We start from the raw sequence: 21,884 nt of genomic DNA, 5'->3' as shown, positions 1-21,884 counted from the left end.
GACTGCTACATGTCAGTTCCAGCCGTAGCCGCACCTCCATCAGCAGCAGCAGCAACCGGACCCTCGGCTTCAACTTCATCAAACAACAATAATCCTTCTTCTTCAGCTCGTCGAGGTAGGAATCGCAACAGGAGAGGTCGAGGTGGCGCAACAGCAACGACAACAGGAGAGCAACATCAAGATGCAGTGAACAACGTAGCTTCAGAATCAACAGAAGGTGTTTCGAGAGGAAGAGGTAGAGGTGGCAACCGCGGAGCAGGGAGAGGGTCTGGAAGAGGCAGAGGTAGAGGAGGAGGAGCACAGAATGGAAACAATCAACGAGGTGAGCAAGGAGTTGCTATGAAGACGTTCCCTTTGCGAATGGGAGCTGATTCTGCAGATCCACTTGTTCCTCACAGATTCAACTCAACCCGAAGACGGTTCTTCCTCGCAACCTCGACGGAATCGTACTTCTCGACGTGGAGGATTCAACGCCTCCCTCTCGAACGGCCACGCTTCCCTTCACGCCACCGCTTCCCCTTTCGTTCCTCCAACATCTTCTTCGAACAACGTCTCCGGCACAACAACTCCGATCGGTGCAGCGCCCGTCAATCAAACTCTCGTCGAACGACTCACTCACGACTTAGTTACGGGAGAAGCCGACTGTTCAATCTGTTACGAATCGATCACTCGAACTTCGCGAATTCATTCCTGTTCGACCTGTTTCACTCCTTTCCACCTCAAATGTATCTCAGCGTGGGGAACTACCTCTGTCGCATCAGCCGCCGAAAAAGCTCGACTATTAGCGACACGAGATCCACGAAACCCTCCCGACCCCTCGACTCTCGAAGGACATTGGAGTTGTCCAAATTGTGCGACTCGATTCACTCCCTCCGATATCCCGACGAAATACAAATGTTTCTGTGGACGATTCAACGACCCTCAACCTCCCCCGAAAGGTTCGACCGCGACTCCTCATTCCTGTGCGAAACCGTGCAAGAAACCTCGGCCGATCGGTTGTCGACATCCTTGTTCCCTCCTGTGTCATCCGGGACCTTGTCCACCTTGTACGGTCGTCCTCAATGAGAAATGTCATTGCGAGAAGAGGACACTCGGGATTAGGTGTTCGGCTTTGAACGATGGGAAAATGGAAACGGAATCTTCGAGGGAATTCAAGGAGAACCTCAAGAGCTGTGGAGAGGAGCATGGGAAGCTACTGAGTTGTGAACTACATCGATGTAGGGAGAAATGCCACAAGGGGGATTGTGGGGAATGTCGGGAAGAGAGAGAGAAGAAATGTTTTTGTGGGAAAGAAACGAAGGAGGAAGCGTGTGGAAGGACTCGAGTCGAGGATCGAGTAGAAGGATGTACGGTACCGTCAAACGAAGTCGCGACGTCACCAAGATGGACAGGAGACTTCGATTGTGGAGCAGTTTGTGCCGCCCCGTTCGATTGCGGAAACCACGTCTGTGAACAACTCTGTCACCCTCACACTTCGACTCTCCCCCTCCCTTGTCCTCGTTCCCCTTCTCAAGTCACTTCTTGTCCCTGCGGCAACACTCCTCTCTCTTCTCTCCTCAACTCGCCTCGAATCGACTGTCTCGCTCCCATCCCGACCTGTTCGAAAATCTGCAACAAACCCTTCTCTTTCTGCGGTCACTCTTGTCAACTCCAATGTCACACGGGACCTTGTCCACCTTGTACGACTTCGATCCCGCTCGTGTGTCGTTGTGGATCGTCGAAAACAACTCGACAGTGTGGAACTCCTCTCGTCGATGAACAAGGTCAAGAGGTCGAATACACTTGTAATCGAGTTTGTAGGGCGATGAGGTCGTGTGGGAGACACGTTTGTGCGAGGGTTTGTTGTCCGTTGAGTTATCAGGAAGCGATGACGGTTGGGAAAGGGAAACAGAAGAGGAGGAATCTGGAATGGGAGCAAGATTTGCAGGATCCTCGTACGTCAGAAGGCATCACACTCTCGTCATCGTTCCGTCTGGTCACTGACTGGGGTAAGCGCTTTTGAATTCGCCGTACAGTTGGGATTCATGCTTGCGATCGAACTTGCGGAAGAAAGCTGAATTGTAAGCTCTCTTTCCAGCTCGTTACACAAAGTTTGTTGCTCACTCTCGTTCGTCCTGTCAGGCGGTATCCACACTTGTGAACAACGAGATCACAAACGGCCTTGTCCTCCTTGTCTTCGAGCTGATTTCGACGAGTAAGCTTTTCTTTCATTTCACTACTGGTGCTCTGCGTAGCTTTCGACTGACGCCCTCGTCCCTTGTAGGCTCTCGTGTCATTGCGGAGCTACGGTCGTCTTCCCTCCGATTCCCTGCGGTTTCCAGATCGATTGTCGAGCTCCTTGTGTTCGACCTCCTCCAGCTTGTGAGTCATTCCTTCTTCCCTCGCTCTGTCTCATCCCTACCATGACTCATCTTGATTCGATATGTCCAGGCGGTCATCCTCAAGTCCCTCACGCTTGTCACGAAAATCCTCAATGTCCCCCTTGCGTTCACCTCGCGTCAAAGCCATGTGCTTGCGGAAAGAAAGTGATACCGAACGTTCGATGTTCGATCGATCAACGCAAAGTCAGTTGTGGTACCGTTTGCGGGAAGTGAGTCTGATTCTTTTTCGTTCCCGTCAAACTCAACTGGCTTAAGCTGACTGTCCCGTTCGCGATCAGACTCCTTCGATGCGGCTTCCATCGATGTCAGAAACCTTGTCACCCTCCCGGCGAGTGCGAAGAGCAAGACAATCAAATCTGCTTGAAACCTCGAAAGCACTGTGGACATCCGTGCCCTCTTCGTGAGTTTTCCCCTCTTGCGAGCTCTAACGACTCGACAGCTGATTCGGGTCCTCTCGTATAGCTTGTCACTTCCCCTCTTCCTGTCCCGCCGATCAACCCTGTCCGAAGATGATCGAAGTCTCCTGCTCTTGCGGTCACCTCACTCAACAAGCACGTTGCGGTTCGTGCGACTCAAAACCTGAAGGCAACATTGGACGACAAGTGAAATGTACCGATGCATGCGCCGTCGCAAAACGAAACGCTCAATTGGCCGAAGCGCTTGGGGTTGAGAAGAAGGAACCGAAGCTGAGGGAAGTCGAGTACGATCAATCGACTTTGAGCTTTTATGCGACGAATCTTACGTGGTGTAAAGGGATTGAGGATCAATTAATGTGAGTCTCGAGGATCGTCAACTCGGTGTTCTAAAGACTGAGTTTTGACTTTCCGGCCCTCGCAGCGAATTTGTCAAGGGAGAGAAAGCTAGTCTTCATCTACCGATCATGAAACGACCTCAACGTCAATTCGTAGGCTCTCTCTGCTTTCGTTTCTCTTCGCATTTGAGCACAGAACGCTGACTCGTCGCTATGCAGACTCACGAACTCGCTGAAGCTTTCGAACTTCGATCCGTCTCCCTCGACGTTGACCCTCACCGAAGTGTTCTCGTCGAACGACAGTCGAACACGGCGATCCCGACGCCAAACCTCGCCGACGCGCTCGCAGCATCTCGCAAATCTTCCTCAGCGACTCTCAACCTCGGTAGTCTTCGCAAGGCTCTTCCTGAACGCAAACCGAACAACGCTCTTTACTTCGAAGGAGTTCTTGGGTACGACGAACAGATGTTGAAGGACATGCTGCGACCTCAGATGAGAGGTCTCAACTTCTCTTTGACTTGGGTCGTGAGTCTCCTCTCGGTCTCTCTCGAACGTATTCGCATTGCTGATTCGCTTCATGACCCCACTCAGACGGATGAGGACGTCCTCGCTTCATTCGAATCACCTCCCTCCGACCTCGAATCGAAGCTCGTCTCAATCTCCTCTAACCTCCGCACCTTGATCTCCGACACCGGGTTCTGCTACTCGGTCGAATCCGTCGTCTTGTCGGAAGACGGCAGAGTGATTCGAGGTAGTTGGACTCCAGTCGCTTCCGGTTCCCGATCATTGAACGAGAAGAAAACTCTAGCGACTCCCCTCAAGACCGCGAATGCGTTCGCCGCATTCGGTTCCGATTCGCGAGTAGGCGCTTCGTCCGCTTCCAACTCGAATGGATCGCAGAACGTGTGGGGAAGTCTCGTTGGACTCGCTCATAACAAGGTGAGCTCTCATCCCAAGTCGAGTCTAGTGACATGAGCTCGTCGTTGACTCATTGGGTTGACTGCCACAGCCTCCTCGAGCTGTCGTCGCTCCGTACGCCGAACAAGATCTCCCTCCGATCACTCTACCCAACTCTGCGAATCTCTCAAGAGCCCCTTCGAATTCTGAACTAGCATCGTCAAGGACGACTTCTCCACCTCCGCCTCCAGTTGCGAAATTGGAAGCGGACATACCGGATGATTGGGACGTGGAGGAAGAGAACGATGAGGATCAGATCGAGGATGGGGTCGAAGTGAAAGAAGCTGAGGAATTAAAATAGATCTGCAACATTGGAAACGCATTTGCTGTCCATGGATCAAACTCGCAGACGGTATATCTTGACAAGCGGAGTCCGAGAAAGCCAAATGTATCGCAAGACCGCGAATCCATCTGCGAGACTGGAAATCTGAAAGTTTGCGCACTGTCTGCTTTATTTCTGCTCTCAACTTCTCTGTTCCCGCCGCGATCTTCCCTGCACATCTACCGCACCGTTTCGTACTACTCGCTCTCACCTACAGTCCATACAACTGTCCTAGGCACCGTTTCGTCATCTCAATCGTTTCATCTCTTTCGCCAGTTTTCAGTCTTCCACCACCTCTACCAGCTTTACCGGCTCGATCACTGAACTCACAGTCACTCAAAGATGCCTACGAAAGGCTTGAAACCGACTCGTTCATCTCTCAGGATCCACAACATCGCACCTCCTCCTTCTTCCCCTTCTCTCCTTCTCTCCCTCCCACCCGAAACGCTAGACCTCATCTTTGCCTTGGCCGTGCATCCGATGTGCTTCCCGCGCAATCGACGTATCCAACTGGCGACCCTCCTCGGGATCCACCCTTCGTTCACTCCGATCGTACGTCGCCAGCTTTACATGAAAACGACGCTCGTTCTGGGAGATCCGAAAGGAAGTGATCGAGAGTTCCTCCGATTGCTCGAATCGGAGATGGTCAACGCGGGAAGATACCTCAATTTCGTCAAAGTTCGGGTACCGGATCCTCAACCTGGAGCGACGAGCGCGAAGGACATCAATGAAGAGCCGGCACTGGCGATTCTACCGGCTGCGAGGTTAAACCAGAAGGAAACGGTCGATTTCGTTGCGAGAGCATTCGAGAAAATTACGGGAGTGAGGTACTTGGAACTCGATGCGAGAGTTGGAACGAGGGTCGAAGGAGAAGCTATTGTTAGTTTCTCCCCGTCTGCATCTCGAGCATGATAGCTAATACTTTCGAATACAGCCGGACGAAGGAGACGATCAAGTTTACGGAGGAAAAGCTCGACTCGAACAACTCGAAACTGCGATGAAAAAATGGAGAGACACGTTGCAAATCTTCAAGTTCCACCTCGCAGATCCTCATCAACGACTTCAAATCTTCGCCGACGCTTCGATTGGATATCAGAGTCCCTTTGCCGGTGCCCTCCAATCTTGGGCGTCTCTCACTCAGCTCGAACTGTGGAGGGTCCGGCTCTGCCTCCCAACGGACTTTGCTCCCGCAGCGTTCAAGCTCAAGATTCTGCGATTGCGAGACGTCGAATTCACGTCATCCTTCGAGCTCGAATGGCTCATCAACGGTTCGACAGTTCTTGATTCTTTCACCCTTGCCGATCCCGTTTTCACCTCGACTCCCGAATCTTCCTCGCCACTGCTCTTGATCTTCTCTCCGGATTCCGGTCAGCCTTCGTTCGCGGACTCTCTCAAATGGTTGCGACTTTTCCTCCTCTATCCTATCGGTCAACCATCCCCTCCAAATCTTCTCTCTTCTCTCGTCAACCTCGGGCACCTAGACCTTGGAGGAGCCGGTATCGACCTATCCCTCTTCGCCTCGATCTTCCCGCCTCCCCGCGGTAAACGCGACCCTGCGACTCGGTACCCTTCCCAGAATCTCGAACGTCTCTATCTCGACTACCTCGTTCACCCATCTCTCGTCCACTCTAACTATCCTCCTCCGCTCTACTCACTGCGTTCTCACACGTTCCACACGACCCTCTTCACTCACCTCCTCACTTCTCGTTCCATCCCAAAATTGAAATCTCTCACTTTCCAACCCACTGGCGATTTCCCTCGAGCGTGGAGTTGGTCCCAACGAAGAGGTCACTCGTTGCCTCTGTGGAGGTTACATCCGAACCCGAATCCGAGGACTGACGACGACGAAGCTCAAGCTTGGATCGATCTCGAGTCGCCGTTGAGGAAAGTGAACGGACAACGAAAGAGGGAATTGAGGGCAGGAGAAGTCGATCGTGGACCGATTCGATTGTTCAAGAGTTGGTCGGAGATTGAGTACGCGAATGAAGTGAGCGATGGAGAGAGGGGAGAGGAGGATGAGGAGGAAGAAGAAGTCGAGTTTGATGGAGATGCGCTGTTTGAACCGAGCTCGGAGGAGGAAGCACCGGTCGCAACCACGACGAGGAGGCCGGAACTCGATACGGACGACAGTGATTTCTAGAGCATTACGAATAAACTATTCTCGCATCGACAGATTTACCTCCCCTGTAACCGACGGCACTCTCGCTGTTTAGCATTCGTCTCTATTCCTATCTTCGCATCTTTCCTCGAGAGTCCTCATGTCGTAGCTTTTCCCCCTATCTCTCACCTTCAAGTCCCTTTGTTCTTTTGACACGCTGTATTCGGACGCGTGGCGTCGATCAACTCGGTCTCGGGAAAGGTTCGGATCGATGAGGAAAGTACGGAATCAAGGCCGGCAGCAGCTTGGAGGAAGAAAGGAACTTCGACGACGCCGAATTCGACGATGAAAAAGAGGAAACTCTGACATCTCGAGGGAGCACTTGCTCGACCCAATTCTCTTCGTGCCTCCGCCCCATTCGACTCATCGACGTCCGATTCGATCCACAACCCGAGGTGCGCGCGAGAGGCCTGAGCGGAAGTGCACGTCAAATTTCGATCGTCTCGCTTCCCTTTACTCTCCCACCTTTCATCTCTACGCGACCTCAACTCGAATGCCACCGGACAAGAAGGTGTACCCTCGTCCGCCTGCCGCCTCTCACTCCGAATCCTATGCCTTTCGTCCCTCGTCTCCGATCAATCAACATCCCTCAGGCTCTCCATCCTCGAACTCGCGATCCTTCTTCTCTAGACCTTCAAAGCCTTCGAAATCAACGAGTCAAGTTACTAAGATCCCTTGGGAATCGACCTCGACTCATCCGATTTCACCAACCGCTTCTCCGAAGATCACCGCGACGCAGAGGCCCTCTTCCCCTCATTCGACCCATTCTTACACTTCGAGTCAGTCGTCGTCGGCATGGAGTCATAATTGGGACACGTTTGGTTCGAGGAGGAGAGAAATGAGCGAGGGAAGTTCACCTCGAGATGGGTTTCGCAATCGACGTATCAATCTCAGTCAAGATGTACCAGCTGAAGAGGAAGGAGGATGGAGCGATGACGAAGACGATGAACCACTCTCGAGCTCCGCGGGGAAGAAGGGTAGCGGAGGAAAACGTGCGATGATGAGACAAGCGTTCAAATTGGAGAAGAAATCGAGTAATTTTTCGTTGCGAGGGTTGATTCGACGTGGTGGAACTGGTGGAAGGGATTCGATCGATCAAGACTACTTTTCACCTCCTCCTTCTCCGACACATCGTTCCCCTCCTTCAATGCAGCGACAACTTTCTTCGCCCGAGCTCTTGAAGAGTTCCAACACTTCAATCTCTCGCGGTTCTCCTCGGTTGCCTCTCTTTCCGCTCCCGCTTTCACCTCCGAGGGAGAGAACTATCAGCTCTCCTGTCTTTGCGAGTCCGGAAAGTGCCGGAGTGAAGGGAAAAGCAGCGAGATTACGTAAGTTTCCGAAGCTTTCTCTTCCCGAAACTACTGCAACTGACTGCTTCCCTCGCACTACACTCCAGTTGGGGAAGAGATAGTTCCGCATGGGAAAGCGGCTAGACTGCTCGGAGTTGAACGCAAACCGACTCTTCGCAAAAGGTCAGCTCTTTTTTGCTCGCACTTCTGCGCACACTTTGCCGGCTGACAGTGACGGTGACCTGAGCTAACAGACCCTCCACCGCCTCTCTACTTGAAACGCCACCTCGAAACGATCTTGCTCGATCCCATTCGAGTCCTCGCATGTCAGGCCTCGAAAACTTGAAATTTCCTGACCAAGTCTTCGACACGCCCTCTTCCACTCGGAGTTTGCCTCTACCTCCAACCAATAGCTCTTCTACCTCGACACTGTCTCCTCAGCGGTCAAGGCATCGCCATCAGGAGTCGGCAAGCGACGATTTCTGGAGAAGTGACATCGCCCAACAACATCAAACCGCACTCCGAGCGAATCCGTTCACGCTGGCGGAGCCGATTCAGGAGGAGGATACTCCAGACTCGTCTCCTGTCGTACCATTCGAACCTCGGTTCCCTAGATTCGGGAGAATCAGCTCGCCTGTTCCTCCTTCTCCTCCGTCCGATCCGACCGATTCAGTCTACATCTCAGACAGTAACCCGAGGAGGTCCTCGCTGTGCTCGTTTTCGCTCGATCTGAATCACCTCTCGACGTTCTCTTCGAATGCAGGAGAATCACCAGTCGAAAACCTCGCAAGTCCGACTTCGAGCTCGGTCAACTCGCATCAACCACGTCAAACGAGGCGTTCTACCTCGAGTGTAGAACGCTCACCTTTACGTTCGAGTTGTTTCTCCTACTCTCCAACCACATCTTCATCGCCTCGAGGCTCGATCTCTCGAATCTCTCAACAACCTCGATCGACGAATATCCAACATTCAACGAGCATGACCGCCGTAACACTTGGTGCTCCTTCACTCCCCGCTCCATCTTCCGCCCTCCCTCCCGTTCCATGCTCGAACGACTCTTCGCCTCAGCCCAGCGTCACTTCCGCCCCTCTCGTACAACCGTCAAAACCTCCACCAATCAGCCCTTTACCTCGAATCCCTTCCCTCGATCCAATGTCTTCGTTCCTACCTCTCTCCAAGTCCTTTGCACTTCCTCCCTCCCCGCCAAACGCTCACGATTCTTCTCCAACTTCTTCTCTTCCGTGAATCAGAACTCATTCGAAACCGACCAGATCAGATACTCTCGTTTCTGTTGCCTCGATGGGAACTCGTCGACGTCAGCATATCGACGCACTTGACGCTCTCGAAGGGAGAAGGACAGGAGGGAGAGGAGGAGGGGACTCGAACGAGAAGAGTGTCCGAGCTGAAGAGGTTGAGAGAGGGAGTAGGAAGAGAGCGGCGGAAGCGAGACAGAAGAATAGAGCGGTGAGGGGTCAAGAGGGGCAGGAAGAGGAGAACACGAAGGAGAAGAGGGAAGAAGAAGAGGACTTTCTCGAGGTCGAACCGAAGAAGCGAGAAGAATCGTTCTTGGATCTCGATGGGAGTGACGACGAGGGCGGTGGACAAAACGCTGTGAATAGTCAGGTGCAGAGGAGGATTAGAACCGACGGGTTAGCAGATGCGAGGGAACGAGCTCAACCAACTTCGATTCTCAATCCTGACCCTCCTCGTCGAGACTCGATGAGTTCGAGCCGTTCCTCCGACGCTTCGTCCCTCTTCTCGACACTTCCAATGGACGACGACGTCACCGCTTCTTCTTTTCCTCCGCCTCCATCTTGCACTTTCGCCTCTTCTCCCTCCTGCCTACCTTTGCCAATCTCTCCCGCTGGACCGTGAGAACTACCTTGAACTATTTCTTGACATTGAGATCGAGGATACGAATAGTCTATTATTGCAAAATTGAAGTTCATGCGCTTGTTCGCAACCAAACTCCTCGATATCTCGTCTTTGACTGAAGTTTGTCTTCTCTGATGAGAATGTGAATCTTTTCGAGATCCGCGCTCGACCCCTCGCGTTCTGCCATGAGAGTCTTCAATATTCTTTCGCTGATACCAGAGAGAGGCGTTCATCTTTACCTTCAGCTTCTCCCGCCTTCGAACTTCTGAACTACTCGACCACTACAAGGAATAGACAGAGACGAAAGAAAGCTAAGGGATGTCGGCATTCAAGCGATTGTGAGCTCGCTCATCGCAACCTACCCCCGTCCAGGTCGACGCGACTGACCTCGTTCCCTTTCTCGACAGATCACGCTCTTTGGGTCTACCTACGAGGAATGAAGAAGAAGGAAACAGAGTGAACGAGAAAGACTCAACAACAATTAATCTCTCCCTCCCTTCCCTCACCGTTACTCCTGCTTCTCCCTCGATTCCTTACGACAGCGACTACGTTCCCTTCTCTCTCCCCGACGACGATCATTCCCCTGCATCGAAGGAGCACGACTCACCAAACCTTTCCGACGAGAAACACGACGCGAACGCTTCTTACGACGATATCCCCCTCTCTTCGTCTTCTTCAACCCGACAGAACCCCGAGCGAGAATCCAGACGATCCTCATTCCCTCGTTTCCTTCACCCTGAACATCTCCCTCCTTTATTCGCTCCCCCTCTCGATGGAGAACCCGATCGTCGTAGAAAAAGAAAACGGTTTCTAATACGCTTATTCTTGGTCGTTGCGATCCTGTCGATCGCGATTGGACTCGGAGTAGGATTATCTCGACCGAATCGATCGGCAACGTCAGAGGATCTAGGAGGAGTCGCACCTTCGCCGTCTCCGAGACAAGGGTTGGAAGAAGCGACAAGGCAAATCGCCAAAGTCGGTAGTTGGACGAAACTTGCCACGTCGGATCCAACGAGCACTTTGGCGCCCGTCAACTCGACGACATCCGCGCCTCCTCCGCCGCTGAACACGAGACCGAGCACTTTGGGGAATCCGAAGGGAGCCGGAGGAGGAGTTCAGCTACATCAACGAGGAGCGGTCGTTAGACATACGGGGCAGAGAAGGACGCTGAGACAGTTCGGACAAGGGACGGTAGCAGGTTGGCGATGAGAGCGAGAGACGGGGACAGTCGAAGCGAGAAACTTGTAGCGATTAGTACTTTCTATTTTAACTTATTCTTATCTGGTTTAATCTGTTAGGGTGTAACGTGTCAGCAATTCAGTACTCTACCACTTCGCAAGAGGAGAGCGAGCGAGTACTCACTTCAGCAACAACTTGATCGCGCGAGCATACTAATTACTTCTTCGCAAACCCCGAATCTTCGCTACCCTTTCAAGGATCCCTTTATCGATCCTGGACTCTCCATCCACATTGCCACCTTCCCTCAAGCTCTTGTCATCCATCGCGACTGCTTCCCTCCAACTCTCGAGCTCGTCCGGACTCTCGACATCGAGCGCTCTCGCAACGTTCGAGATGTAATCCAGATCGGAGACGAGTTGGGCTGCGCCGTGTTTCGACAATCGATTGAGCGAAGGGAGAACCGCGAGAGTGATGTGGGAGAGGATTGAGAGGGTGAGGGAAGAAAGCCAAGTCGCGATGACGGTTTCCGCTGAGAGAGGGATGACAGGAATCTGAGCAGGAGGGGGAGGAGGTAATGAGGAGATCGAAGATCGGTGCACGCCTCCTCCCGAAGAAGAGGGACCATTCGAAGAAGATTGGCGCAACATCGGAGGAGGCTCGAGATGTTGCAAACTTCGGAGTGCCTCGACGTCGACAAAGGGAAGGGTTTCGATCGAGTAAGCGAGAGCGTCGTCTTGAGCGTAGACTTCGAATAGTCGAGGCAGGTTGAAGAGGCCTTCTCCGACTCGAGAGATCGTTTCGGTCGGAGAAAGGGAGAAAGTCGGAATCGAGAGGTCAAAAGCTCCTTTCCCGCCCGCTCGTTCGTTCGAGGTTGTCCAGTACGAGAGAGAAGAGTATTCGCCGAGATGGGAGAGGAGAGGCGCGAGGAGAGTTTCGTGAAGGAAGATTTGCGTCGTCCGCGTGAAATCGACCGAAGCTCCCTTACTTCGAGGTAACAAGGATCGTCCTCGTCCTCCTCCGCCTCCTAATTCGAGTCCCTCCAACATGTTGTTCAACTCTGCCGAGTTCAACGTCGATTGTCTCAATAAGAGGATTTCCCCTCTCGTCGTTCCCGGAATCGTAAACGTCGCCGGATTCTCCCTCGCTTGCTTGACGGCGTGTCCGAGTATGACCATCCGACTTTTGAGTCTCCCTTCGAATGCGTTGAGTTTCTCCTCGATCCTCCTACACGAATCCAACAACCTCAACCCGAATTGAAACGTTTCCCAATCTTGACTCGAGTACTCCAATCCCTCCAACACCATCTCTTCCTCTTCTCGCTCTCTTCCATCTCCCATAATCCCATTCCCCGACGAATCTTGATTCTGTCGTCGTTGTTTCCCCTTCGCTTTGAGCGCGATCCTCCGTTTCGAAACCGAAACCAATTCTTCCTTCCTCGACTCCAAGAAGCTGACCATCTCGTCATCCAACACTTGCACCAGTCCTTTCGCACCGTATCCATGAGTGAGCGCCAAGTTCCTCCCGACCGCATCTTCGAATAGGGTGAATAATCTCGAAACTCTTTCGACCAACAGTTTCGGTCCCGCTTCCGACGACGAACTCGACGACCTGAACGATCTATCTCCTCCTCTCGTATCTACGACTGAGGTTGACGAGCCTCCTCCAATCGATTGATCGATCCAATCGACGTTTCCTGCCTCTGATCCTCCTGATTCTCCTCCTCGCGAGTTGAGTACACTCTTCTGAATCTCATACTCGAGGTATCTCCTTTCAAGGTTCGGATAATCGACCTGAAAGTCCAAGAAAGGTTCAAACAAACTCGTTTCCCAAACTCTCACGTTGCCTCCTCCTCCTCGTTCTAATCCGTTCTCTTCATCTTCCGAATCTCCTCCTCCTCCTCCTGAGTGTGCCGCGTCGTTCTGTTGTTCGGAAGAGCCAAGAAGAGGGGAAGAACCAACTGCGAACGAGATCGAACGCGAAGAGAGTCGTTTTGATAAAGAACGACGTTTTGTCGAAAGTCGACGTTTAGAAGGAGTACCCACTGAAGGGGTAGGTGTTGTTGTTGTCGTCGCCGAGTTCGATACGGAAGAAGAACGAGAGGGAGAATGTGGACTCGATTGATGATGATCGGAAGACGAGCTCGAATGATGAAGCATCGGAGGAGGAGGGTCAGGTAAAGTCGGTTCGAGTTTCTGAAAGATCCGTTCTACTCGAACTGCGAATTCTTCCGTCGCTTTGAACGCTGCGATCAATTCGGGTAGGAACAAGGGACCGTATGATTCGAGGATCGAGTTGAGTCGTTGGGGTAAACTCGGTTGCAGGCCTTCGAGGCTCGTTTCGATGAAGGAGGACAGGGTTGGAATGGGGTTCGGGAAAATCGCGGGGAGGTAGGTACGCTCTTCGGTGACGAGTTGGTAGAGTTCGGAATAGAAATGAGAGATGAATTGAGAGAATTTGAGAGGTTCGGAAGTCGACAGTCGAGTCGAAGTAACGTTGGATGAGGCGAGTTGTTGAGTTGTTGGAAGAGGGATGGTAGTCGTGTTGGATTCGTCTGCACAGTCGACCAACTTCGCCCCTGACCAAGCATCGACGAGATGACTCCTCCTCGACCCAAAGTAATAACTCCTATATTCCTGTTCCCTCTGAATCATCCCAAAGATGTTCCACAACGTCTTACAACCCTTGACATCTCGTTCCTGAATCGCTTTAACCAACCTACTCGACAAACTCGCCTCCAACTGATTCTGTAAACTAACCATCAACGCTCTCCTACCTTCATATTCTGCCGTATTCTGGAAGACGACCATTGACCTAGCTGCTTCAGCTAACCGTTCCGCCGCTTTCAAGAACTGTTCCTCGGAAACGAGTCCCGTCACTTCACTTTCTAAAGTACTCCAACTTTCCGCTTCCCTCAACACGTCCCTCGCCGCTTCCATTCGATTCTTGACGAGATCCAATACCCTGATTCGTTCAATCACTTTGCCAACTTCTGATTCCGATCCGAATCCAGTCCCTCGTTTCCGAATCGCGTCGAGAGTGAATCGTAATAGGAGTGCGTTTTCTCGCATCAGTTGTAGGTCGAACGTGAGACGAGGTACGCTCGAAGAGATGTCGGATATGGAACGATCTACGAGGGTAGAAGTATCGTTGAGCGAGAGTTCGAGAGAGTACAGAGTCGAACTGAGGGTAGATTCGATAGAAGAGAGCGAGGAATCATCGGGGAGGGAATTCGTTAGGGTCGCGTTCAGCCAGTCGGCTTCATTCGTAAAGTCTGGAGAAGTCAGGAAGGAGTAATCGAGGTCACGGATGACGGGAGTCGGAGAGGGAGATGGAGATAGAGGAGGGGAAGTAACGTTCAATCGAGTCGGGGTCGCTGTATTCAGTGAGCCTGATGCTCCTAGAGGCGAAGGTGTTCTGCCTGGTACGCTCATCCCAGCTGAAGGAGAGGTAAAGGAGGTTGAATCTTGATCTGCTACGTTGAATCATCCGAGAGTGTCAGCTTCCTGCTCTTCCAGCTTCCGCGAGAGCTGCTTGAACTCACAAGACCTACCCAATCCTTTCCTCAATCTTCCTGCAGTCCTTCGTGGTCGAGAGTTGGCGAAAGAGTGAAGTGAAGGGAAACAAGAAATTCGCGGCGACGAGACTCTCTTCCACTGTCTCTGCTCGATGGTCTACAATTGAGGGCAATACGAAATAGTTTACAATCTAGTGCCACAGACCGTCTAACTACTCCCTGAACAAAATCCCACTACGATGTCTCACTGACCCGAAACTCGCCAAGCTCACTTCTTGATCGATCGTCCTGTTGGACGCGGATGGAACAGATTAGCCTCTCACTGTGGTCATCTGAGTACCAAGACGCGAGACGAACCTTTTCGACATTTCGCTCGCCCAAGTAACTCCTTTTAACCGGGGAGCACTCATCAGAATCCCCACGTTCAATAGTACAAACGATCCTAAGGCTTGTGCGATGACCTGTACATAACAAGGTTCGGAATGATGTGATGGTAGAGAGCGAGAGGGAGGTTCACGAGAAGTGGTGAATCAACTTGCGCCCTCATCGCCGGAAAGGAAGGACGAACGCACAGGTAGAGGTACAGGACTACCGAAAGTTAGTGTAGGAGCTTGAACCGTATGCAGAGCGACGCTACGAGCTGTACAGGGCCAAAGAGTTGGCTTTAGTTTGATGACGGATCTCTGGCGAAGAAGGGGTAGATGCAGACGTACCGAGCCATGCTAGATATGCTGAATAGATGAGAGAAACGCTCGAGACAAAGATCAAGAGTCGTGCGAGCATGATGCAGAATGGGTGAAAGGGAAAAGAGAGAGTCGCGAGATTCGGAATCTCGCAACGAGGTGAACCCTAAGCTTTGTCGTGTTTCGTTGTTGTCTCTTACGCGTGATATCACCGACGACAGGGGCTACAGACATGGGGCGGGTCGAGCTCGTCTGAGGAACTTTTACAGCGGTCGAATCGACAAAGCTCTCTTTCTCTCGCTCAACAGTGCAGCCACTTTACAATGGAGGGATATGTCACTTCACAGGTCTTTCTCTTTCTCTCTAGCTACTTGATTCGGCGCGCCTCTATCGTTCCTTCGTTCCTTCAACCTGGTCATTAGAACCCTCAGATCTTTTCTTTTCAAAATCGCGCTGTACACCGATGTTCTCAGCGTCAGACATACACCACTCACGAGAAGGTACCAATGAGCAGGAAGACATACATGACGAGGAGACAACAGACCCCGACGACCGCTCCGATTCCCAAATGAGCTCCCAACGTCTTCAGCATCGCTCCCTTCCCTGCGATCCCTTCCCGCGCGAGACTCGTTGTCACCGATATCCACCTCTTCTCACTCTCTCGACATATTCTCCCACCTAGCCAGAACGCCCCTATGGTCCCTATCGAAGGCATCCACTTCTTCGGATTCAAGTCTCCCCAAATCTTGCTTTCCATCTTCTCCTCTTCCTCCTTGTTCTCATCTTGCCTCTTGCTGCGTCCTTGTCTGATGGCCTCGAGTTGATCCCTGAAGTAGGTATAGAGGAAAACTCCCGAGAATCCAATCCTCATAGCCATATTCACACAATTCCCTAAAATCAATCCCTTACTTCCCCATCCCTGCTCTCCTCCACGTCCCATCGTCCAATGAATCGTACCCGCGAATCCCAACGTACAAACTCCCATCCAGTAACTACCTCTTTTCATCCATTTCTCATCTGCGAAACTCTGAACTCCCGCCTCCAAGACTCCGTTCAAAGCGAGGAAAGGGAGCGAGTAGACGTATGCGATGAGGGTTGAGGATGCGGTAGAGGACCATTTTGAGCCGAGGAGAAGAGTGAGGAGGGGGGAAACGTAGGAGGGAACGAGGAAGATTAGGAGGAGGGAGAAATGAGTGTAGAAGGTCAGGACGAGGGAAAGATGGGAGGCGATCGAGGACAGGGAAGAAAGACATTTCTGAGGGGAGGTTGTGTCGTTGGTGGTACTGGAGAGGGATGAAAAGTATAGGCGAGATGATTCTTCGAGAGGTTGGAAGATGATTCGAGCTACCAATGAGCCTATCTCACATGAATTCTGGATCAGTCTTTCTTTCAGACCTTCTATGAAGTGTGGTTTGTGAGATGAGACGTGCCATAATTGAGCGCAACGGCGTAAGAACCTAGATCTTCGACTTTTCCAAATCTGCTCACGGCCAGTTTATCTCCTTCCGTCAATACTTGCTTGACCAAACTTTGCTTTGTCAACGCCCATCCAACTCTCTTGATCTCCGAGTCATACTGTCTGCCATCCAGGAGCTTCGCACCCGAGTTGACGGCTGACGAGGAGATCGATTGTTTGTTCTTTCTGCAACTCAAGGCGTATCCAAGACCGATGCATAACGCAAGAGAGTAAGCGATTTGACCCAATCCGTAAGCCTCCAACGCTCTCGAAGGCTGTAAGACTTGAAGGGCGACGAGAGTCGAGAGCGCCTTGGCGATTACGGCCAATCCTTCAATTTTCACTCTCGTCGACGTGAGAGTTTCCCAAGAGGACAAGGTTTCGAGGTAATAAGGTTCGGACCATAGTTCAATCACGGTCGAGATGGTGTAGAAACTGAGGGCGGTGAAGTAGCTGGGAGAGTCGGAGGATGAGGAAGTGAAATAGTAGAAACTGAAGAAGATCAAGGGAACGAGAGGGGAGAGGAGGATTGGGATCTTGTGAGAGCGAATACTGATTTGTCGACTTCCGGAGTCTGTTCTCGTACGCTATTGTGATAGAATTCCGAGTCAGCTCACGAACGAGAAGGGAGAAGCGAGAGGAGGAGAGCAGAGACGAGACATACGACGACTGCTCCTCGGATGCCCTCCCTAAGCAAGAACAACACAGTGTCCCTCAACGTATCGAACTGGATCGTCGCGACCCCGAATGCTTGAGGACTCGTCGATCGAACGAGAAGTTGATTCAATCCAAACGAGAACAGGCGGGAACCGAGTTGAAGTGCGACGAGCGATACTGTCGTCGATAACAATACATTCTTGGTCATCCTTACTATCGGTACATGGGCGGAAGTAGGTGATAGAGGAGAGAGAAGCGCGAGTTCGCAAAGTTTGATCATTTTCTCCTCACTTCTCCCTGGTAAGAGCGTCCGATGTCTGTCTAAAGCTATAGAAGGCTCCCCACAGGTCTCGACATCTTCGTCAGGCTGGGCCGAACAGCAACTGATGTATTCGACTAGTCACGTGACTTGTGCTGCTCGTCGGGCAGCGCCCTCTATCACCTTGGCCTTCTGTCTTGAAGCCCGAGGAACGACAGGTTACAATCATAGTTTTAACGCAGCAAGAGGCACCAGATGAATAAAGAGGAAGGAGACTACTTTGCATTTGACAGAAAAAACTTTTCAGAAACTTCTTTCGAACTTCGAATTAGAAAACGGCGACGACTACTGATTATATGGGGTAAAAGAAGAAGAAGGCGAGTCATACACAGGGTGGGAGGGCTTGTATAATAAACAGAAGAGGAGGTAGGGTAAGGAGGGAGAAAGGAAGAAGCGGAGAGAAGATAATTGCGATTTTTCGGGAGTATTTACGATCCGGTCAAGACGAAGCACTACTTCGAGTTACTTAGAGTTCCTTGTGAATCGAAGAGGCGGATTTGCTAGCTTGCGAAAGAGCCGAACTTCCAGACTTCGAAATCGAAGAGGCGAGCGACGAGGCACTCTTGCTCAACGAGCTAGCGGTCGCCTTGGCGTGCTTCTCGTCGACTCCGTGAGCAGTTGCACTCTTGTAGGCCGACTTCGAGACGGAAGAGGCACTTTGCTTCGCGTGAGCCGAGACGGAAGAGAGGGATTTCGAGAGAGATGACGAGTAGGAAGAGGCAGAGTTCGATGCTGAGGTGAGGTAGTGGGCGTAGGCGGAAGAGGCAGACGAAGAGAGCGAGGAGGCTACAAGAGGAAACAACGTCAATCACCGAGATTCGAGCAAAATGGAAGAAAGGGAGACATACCACTCTTCGAGGCAACACTTCCGGCAGACGATGCGGACTTGCTGATCGCAGATGGCTCGTATCCGTACTTCTTCATTTCAGACGAGACCGATTTGCTCGCGACGGAAGAGGCTGGACAAAGGAAAGAGATCAGTACAAGGATCTCGTTTGGAAGGAATTCGTTCGAACTCACCAGAACCGGCACTTTTCGAGAGATCACTCGCGACCGACGAGAGGGACTTCGAAAGGACTGAAGCGGCGGAAGACGCGCTCGAGGACTGAAGACATTGTCTGATTAGTACCGAAACTTAAATGAACAGCAGATGAAACGACTCACGGCCGAATCAGTGAACGAAGTGATGGCAGCACCCGCAGCAGAGTAGGCTGAAGTAGCGGACTTTTGAGCGGCATCACCGGCAGACGAAGCAGATCGAGAGATTTGCGAACTGAAAAGGCGTGAAACGAAGTCAGTTCAAACGAGCAGTTTCGAGTGAAGGGGATCAGTACTCACGGAGCGACACCTTGTTGACTGAGCTGCGAGGCGAGAGCAGCTGAAGCTTCAGCAGATGCGACGGCGATGGTCTTCGAGGCTTGAAGGTACTCCGAGTAGAGAGAAGCAGAGGCGACTGATTGAAGGGATGACGCCGACTTGCTGGCTGCGACACTTGCACTCGAGACGCTGAGAAGATGAACGTTGTTAGCGGGTTGGCTCAGCGAAAGTGACACAATGCGAGAACGTCAACTTACCTCGATTGAGCTCGTGCTGCTGCAGACGACGCACTGGCTTGGGCCTTCGATCCAGCAGACGTCGCGGAAGCCTGAGAATCACTCGGATGGCTATCAGTCTTCGCGCGGCGACTCGAAGATAGATAGATAAGATGAGCGACTCACGTAAATCGCGGTAGGAGCAGCACTGGCTTGACTCGCGACACTGGCAGCGGTACGAGATGCGTCGTAACTAGCCGAAGACATGCTCGAGAGAGCCACCGAGTAGACTGAGTTTGCCGAAGAGATTCCATTTTCCCAAACACTCGCGGCCGAACGACTCGCTTCGATCGCTCCTGACGAGAGGGTCTTGCTAGCTTCCGATGCGAGAGACGATCCAGATGCTGACCCTACGGAGGCGAGAGACGAGGCGGAAGAAAGGATCCCGGTACCTTGAGCCGAGAGGGAAGATCCAGATTTCGAAGCTTCGTTGTACGCACTCGCGGCCGACTTGTGTCCACGGTTCGAGGCGGAAGAGATAGAAGAGGAACCATCTCCGTAGAGAGCGGCGGCTTGTTGTTCTCCGTACTTGCCCTTGAGACGAGCTTCTTCAGCGAGACCTCCGACGGCACCGACTCCGATGACTCCCTTCAAGAGATCAGCGGCAGAGTTGAACGAGTCCTTGAGTTGGTCGACGAATCCGTGACCGAAAGATTGAGTCGAAACGTCTAAACATCGGAGAAAGCATCAGTCTCGGTGGAATCTAACAGTGAAGATCGACTCGTACAGTTCTCGTGCATCGAACGAACGAGCTCGTCTCGGTTGGCCGAACGAGGTACGTCGATGTTGTTCTGACGAAGCCAACCCTTGATCCTTGCGTCACTCCACGAGAGGTAATCGTTCGTCTTTCCAGCAACCTTCGAGTAATGCTTGTTGAAATCGGCGACGACTCGATCCTTCGTCGCTTCGGCATCACTTTTGATGATACCGTTCTTGATCAACCACGACTTCATTGAGTTTTCGTTCCACGATGAAGAGATCGTGTCGGAAGCTTTGTTGTAGTTTGCCGCGACGAGTTGTTCGAGTTCGTGACGTTTCATGTCGGCAGCTTTCGTAGCGTCGACGGCTTTCTCCTTGACGGCCCAAGCACGAAGTTCGGCATCGGACCAAGTCGACCAGAGGTAAGAAGAAGCGTCGTAGTCTTCAGAAATCGCAAAAGAGAGTGTCAGTCAGAAATCGGTAAACGAAAGCGAGTTGTTTCAGAACTCACAAGAGTCCTTGACGTAGTTGACCAAGTCGTTCTTCTTAGCGTCCTTCTCGTATTGGACCTTGTTCTTGTCGAGGTAACTCTTCAACATCGATTCATCCCACGCCGAGTAAGTGTTGTCCCTCATCTTGTAGTAGTTGTCACCGATGAGACTTCGGAGCCTACTTTGCACGTACACAACGAAGAGAATGTCAACTCTCGAGATTGGAAGGGAGGAGAGAGAGAGGGAACGAACTCGGCGGAAGTTTGCGTCTCGTGAGGCTTGACGAGACCGCGAGATTCGAGCCATCGTCGGATAGTGTTGTCGGACCAAAGGTTGTAAGCTGCGTGCGATATCAAAAGTGAGTGAACCGAGTAAAGACGGAGAGAAGAAGGGAGAAATCGTACTGGTATCGCGAGCTCCGTAGTAGTTCTTCGACATAAGGTCGAGGAGTTCATCTCGGGTAGAAGCAGTCTTTGACTTGACTACGCCGTGCTTTTGAAGCCAGTTGCGCTTAGCAAGAAGTAAAAGAAATAGGTTAGTGGCGACATCGTGTGAAAGAAGGAGGGCGTAGTCTTACGAGGTAAGAATCGGACCAAGTATCGTAGAAGTGATCAGAAGCGTCGTTGTAAGGAGTCTTGATCGCGTCGAGAAGTTGATCACGGGTAGTTTGAGCGTCGGATTTGACGAGGTTGTTCTTGACGGCCCAAGCCTTGAGATCGCTGTCAGACCACGAAGAGTAGACGTAATCTCGACCACCTGTTCCAAATGTGCGAGTCGTCAGTTGCAGGCTAGTTTGGAGCAACAGAAGAGAAAGTCACCTTGGAGACTGTCGGAAACGTAATCGTAAGCTTGAGCTGGGGCATCCGTGACGGCGTAGTATGCGGCGGAAGCAGTGTTGGATACTGCATCAGTCGAAGCAGCCCAGGCCGAAGTGACGGATTTCGAAGCTTCGAGACCGTATTCTTTCGCGAGAAGGAGCAACTCTTCCCTCTTTGACGAAGGAGAGATGACTCCCTTTTCGAGGAGGAATTGCCTCAAGTCGGAATCAGACCATTGCGATCCAACAGAGTCGAACACGTATTGTCCTCCCGCAGCGGCCTGGTCGTAGTGTCGTTTCACGAGTTCACGAGTTTGGTCGAGGTTGAGGTTTTCAGGGTTCGGGACGTTGTGATCTTGCAAGTAACGTTTCAAATCCGATTGACCCCAGTTGGCGTAAGGAGGAGGAGAGTCGGCGAGAACTATTCGAGGGCGAAATACGATCGTGAGCAAAAACAAGAGCCTGAAAACGAAGGAGCGAAACTAACCTTGAAGGTAACCACTCGCGGCGAGGAGGGCGATGAATGAAGCTGAGAACTTCATATTGTAGTGTGTTTTGAGTCTGAAAGTCCGTCTGTAGCGGTGAGGGCGAGACAAGGCGAGAACAAGAGGCAAAGAATATGATCGGAGAGGGAGAGTACGAAGAGTCAGCGACTTATTAGACGGTGAAGGTCGGCTAGATCAGTTGTACTTACGCCTTGTAAGCAAAGTGGACTGAGTGAGAAGAGGAAGAAGGAGAGGGGAG

General features: G+C 51.9%; 6 protein-coding genes across 6 annotated transcripts; 3 read left to right on the top strand and 3 right to left on the bottom strand.

The window, feature by feature from the left end:
- Positions 1-9: 9 nt before the first annotated feature.
- FAP1 (Fap1p) lies at positions 10-4,390 on the top strand (the record flags this gene model as incomplete). The annotated part of the gene is made up of 12 exons (XM_076634014.1): positions 10-322; positions 399-1,934; positions 2,016-2,060; positions 2,122-2,194; positions 2,264-2,361; positions 2,431-2,590; positions 2,660-2,781; positions 2,844-3,153; positions 3,219-3,285; positions 3,352-3,657; positions 3,724-4,071; positions 4,142-4,390. The coding sequence occupies 12 exons, from the start codon at positions 10-12 to the stop codon at positions 4,388-4,390; spliced, it is 3,627 nt and encodes a 1,208-aa protein (XP_076486015.1).
- Positions 4,391-4,753: 363 nt separating this feature from the next.
- Positions 4,754-6,551, top strand: JCM6883_000073 (uncharacterized protein; the record flags this gene model as incomplete). The annotated part of the gene is made up of 2 exons (XM_076634013.1): positions 4,754-5,290; positions 5,346-6,551. 2 exons carry the CDS (start codon positions 4,754-4,756, stop codon positions 6,549-6,551), a joined length of 1,743 nt encoding a protein of 580 aa, XP_076486014.1.
- Positions 6,552-7,062: 511 nt separating this feature from the next.
- On the top strand, positions 7,063-10,942 carry JCM6883_000072 (uncharacterized protein; the record flags this gene model as incomplete). Its single annotated transcript, XM_076634012.1, has 5 exons — positions 7,063-7,897; positions 7,966-8,041; positions 8,113-9,036; positions 9,109-9,729; positions 10,141-10,942. The coding sequence occupies 5 exons, from the start codon at positions 7,063-7,065 to the stop codon at positions 10,940-10,942; spliced, it is 3,258 nt and encodes a 1,085-aa protein (XP_076486013.1).
- A 77-nt stretch (positions 10,943-11,019) lies between these two features.
- JCM6883_000071 (uncharacterized protein) lies at positions 11,020-15,209 on the bottom strand (the record flags this gene model as incomplete). The annotated part of the gene is made up of 7 exons (XM_076634011.1): positions 11,020-11,024; positions 11,145-14,384; positions 14,454-14,583; positions 14,699-14,714; positions 14,784-14,887; positions 14,999-15,066; positions 15,140-15,209. The coding sequence occupies 7 exons, from the start codon at positions 15,207-15,209 to the stop codon at positions 11,020-11,022; spliced, it is 3,633 nt and encodes a 1,210-aa protein (XP_076486012.1).
- Positions 15,210-15,599: 390 nt separating this feature from the next.
- RFT1 (glycolipid translocation protein) lies at positions 15,600-17,430 on the bottom strand (the record flags this gene model as incomplete). Its single annotated transcript, XM_076634010.1, has 3 exons — positions 15,600-16,465; positions 16,540-17,152; positions 17,230-17,430. The coding sequence occupies 3 exons, from the start codon at positions 17,428-17,430 to the stop codon at positions 15,600-15,602; spliced, it is 1,680 nt and encodes a 559-aa protein (XP_076486011.1).
- Positions 17,431-18,007: 577 nt separating this feature from the next.
- On the bottom strand, positions 18,008-21,682 carry JCM6883_000069 (Ish1 domain-containing protein; the record flags this gene model as incomplete). The annotated part of the gene is made up of 14 exons (XM_076634009.1): positions 18,008-18,327; positions 18,390-18,500; positions 18,562-18,646; positions 18,706-18,814; positions 18,880-19,047; positions 19,116-19,186; positions 19,260-19,801; positions 19,861-20,274; positions 20,344-20,501; positions 20,576-20,663; positions 20,728-20,833; positions 20,901-21,079; positions 21,142-21,561; positions 21,628-21,682. 14 exons carry the CDS (start codon positions 21,680-21,682, stop codon positions 18,008-18,010), a joined length of 2,826 nt encoding a protein of 941 aa, XP_076486010.1.
- Between the last annotated feature and the right edge of the window lie 202 nt (positions 21,683-21,884).

This window comes from Sporobolomyces salmoneus (assembly GCF_050403485.1).
Source record: "Sporobolomyces salmoneus JCM6883 DNA, S_salmoneus_JCM6883_v1_ctg49, whole genome shotgun sequence".
NCBI classification, from domain to species: Eukaryota; Fungi; Basidiomycota; class Microbotryomycetes; order Sporidiobolales; family Sporidiobolaceae; genus Sporobolomyces; species Sporobolomyces salmoneus.
This window is presented reverse-complemented; position numbering and strand designations above follow the sequence as displayed.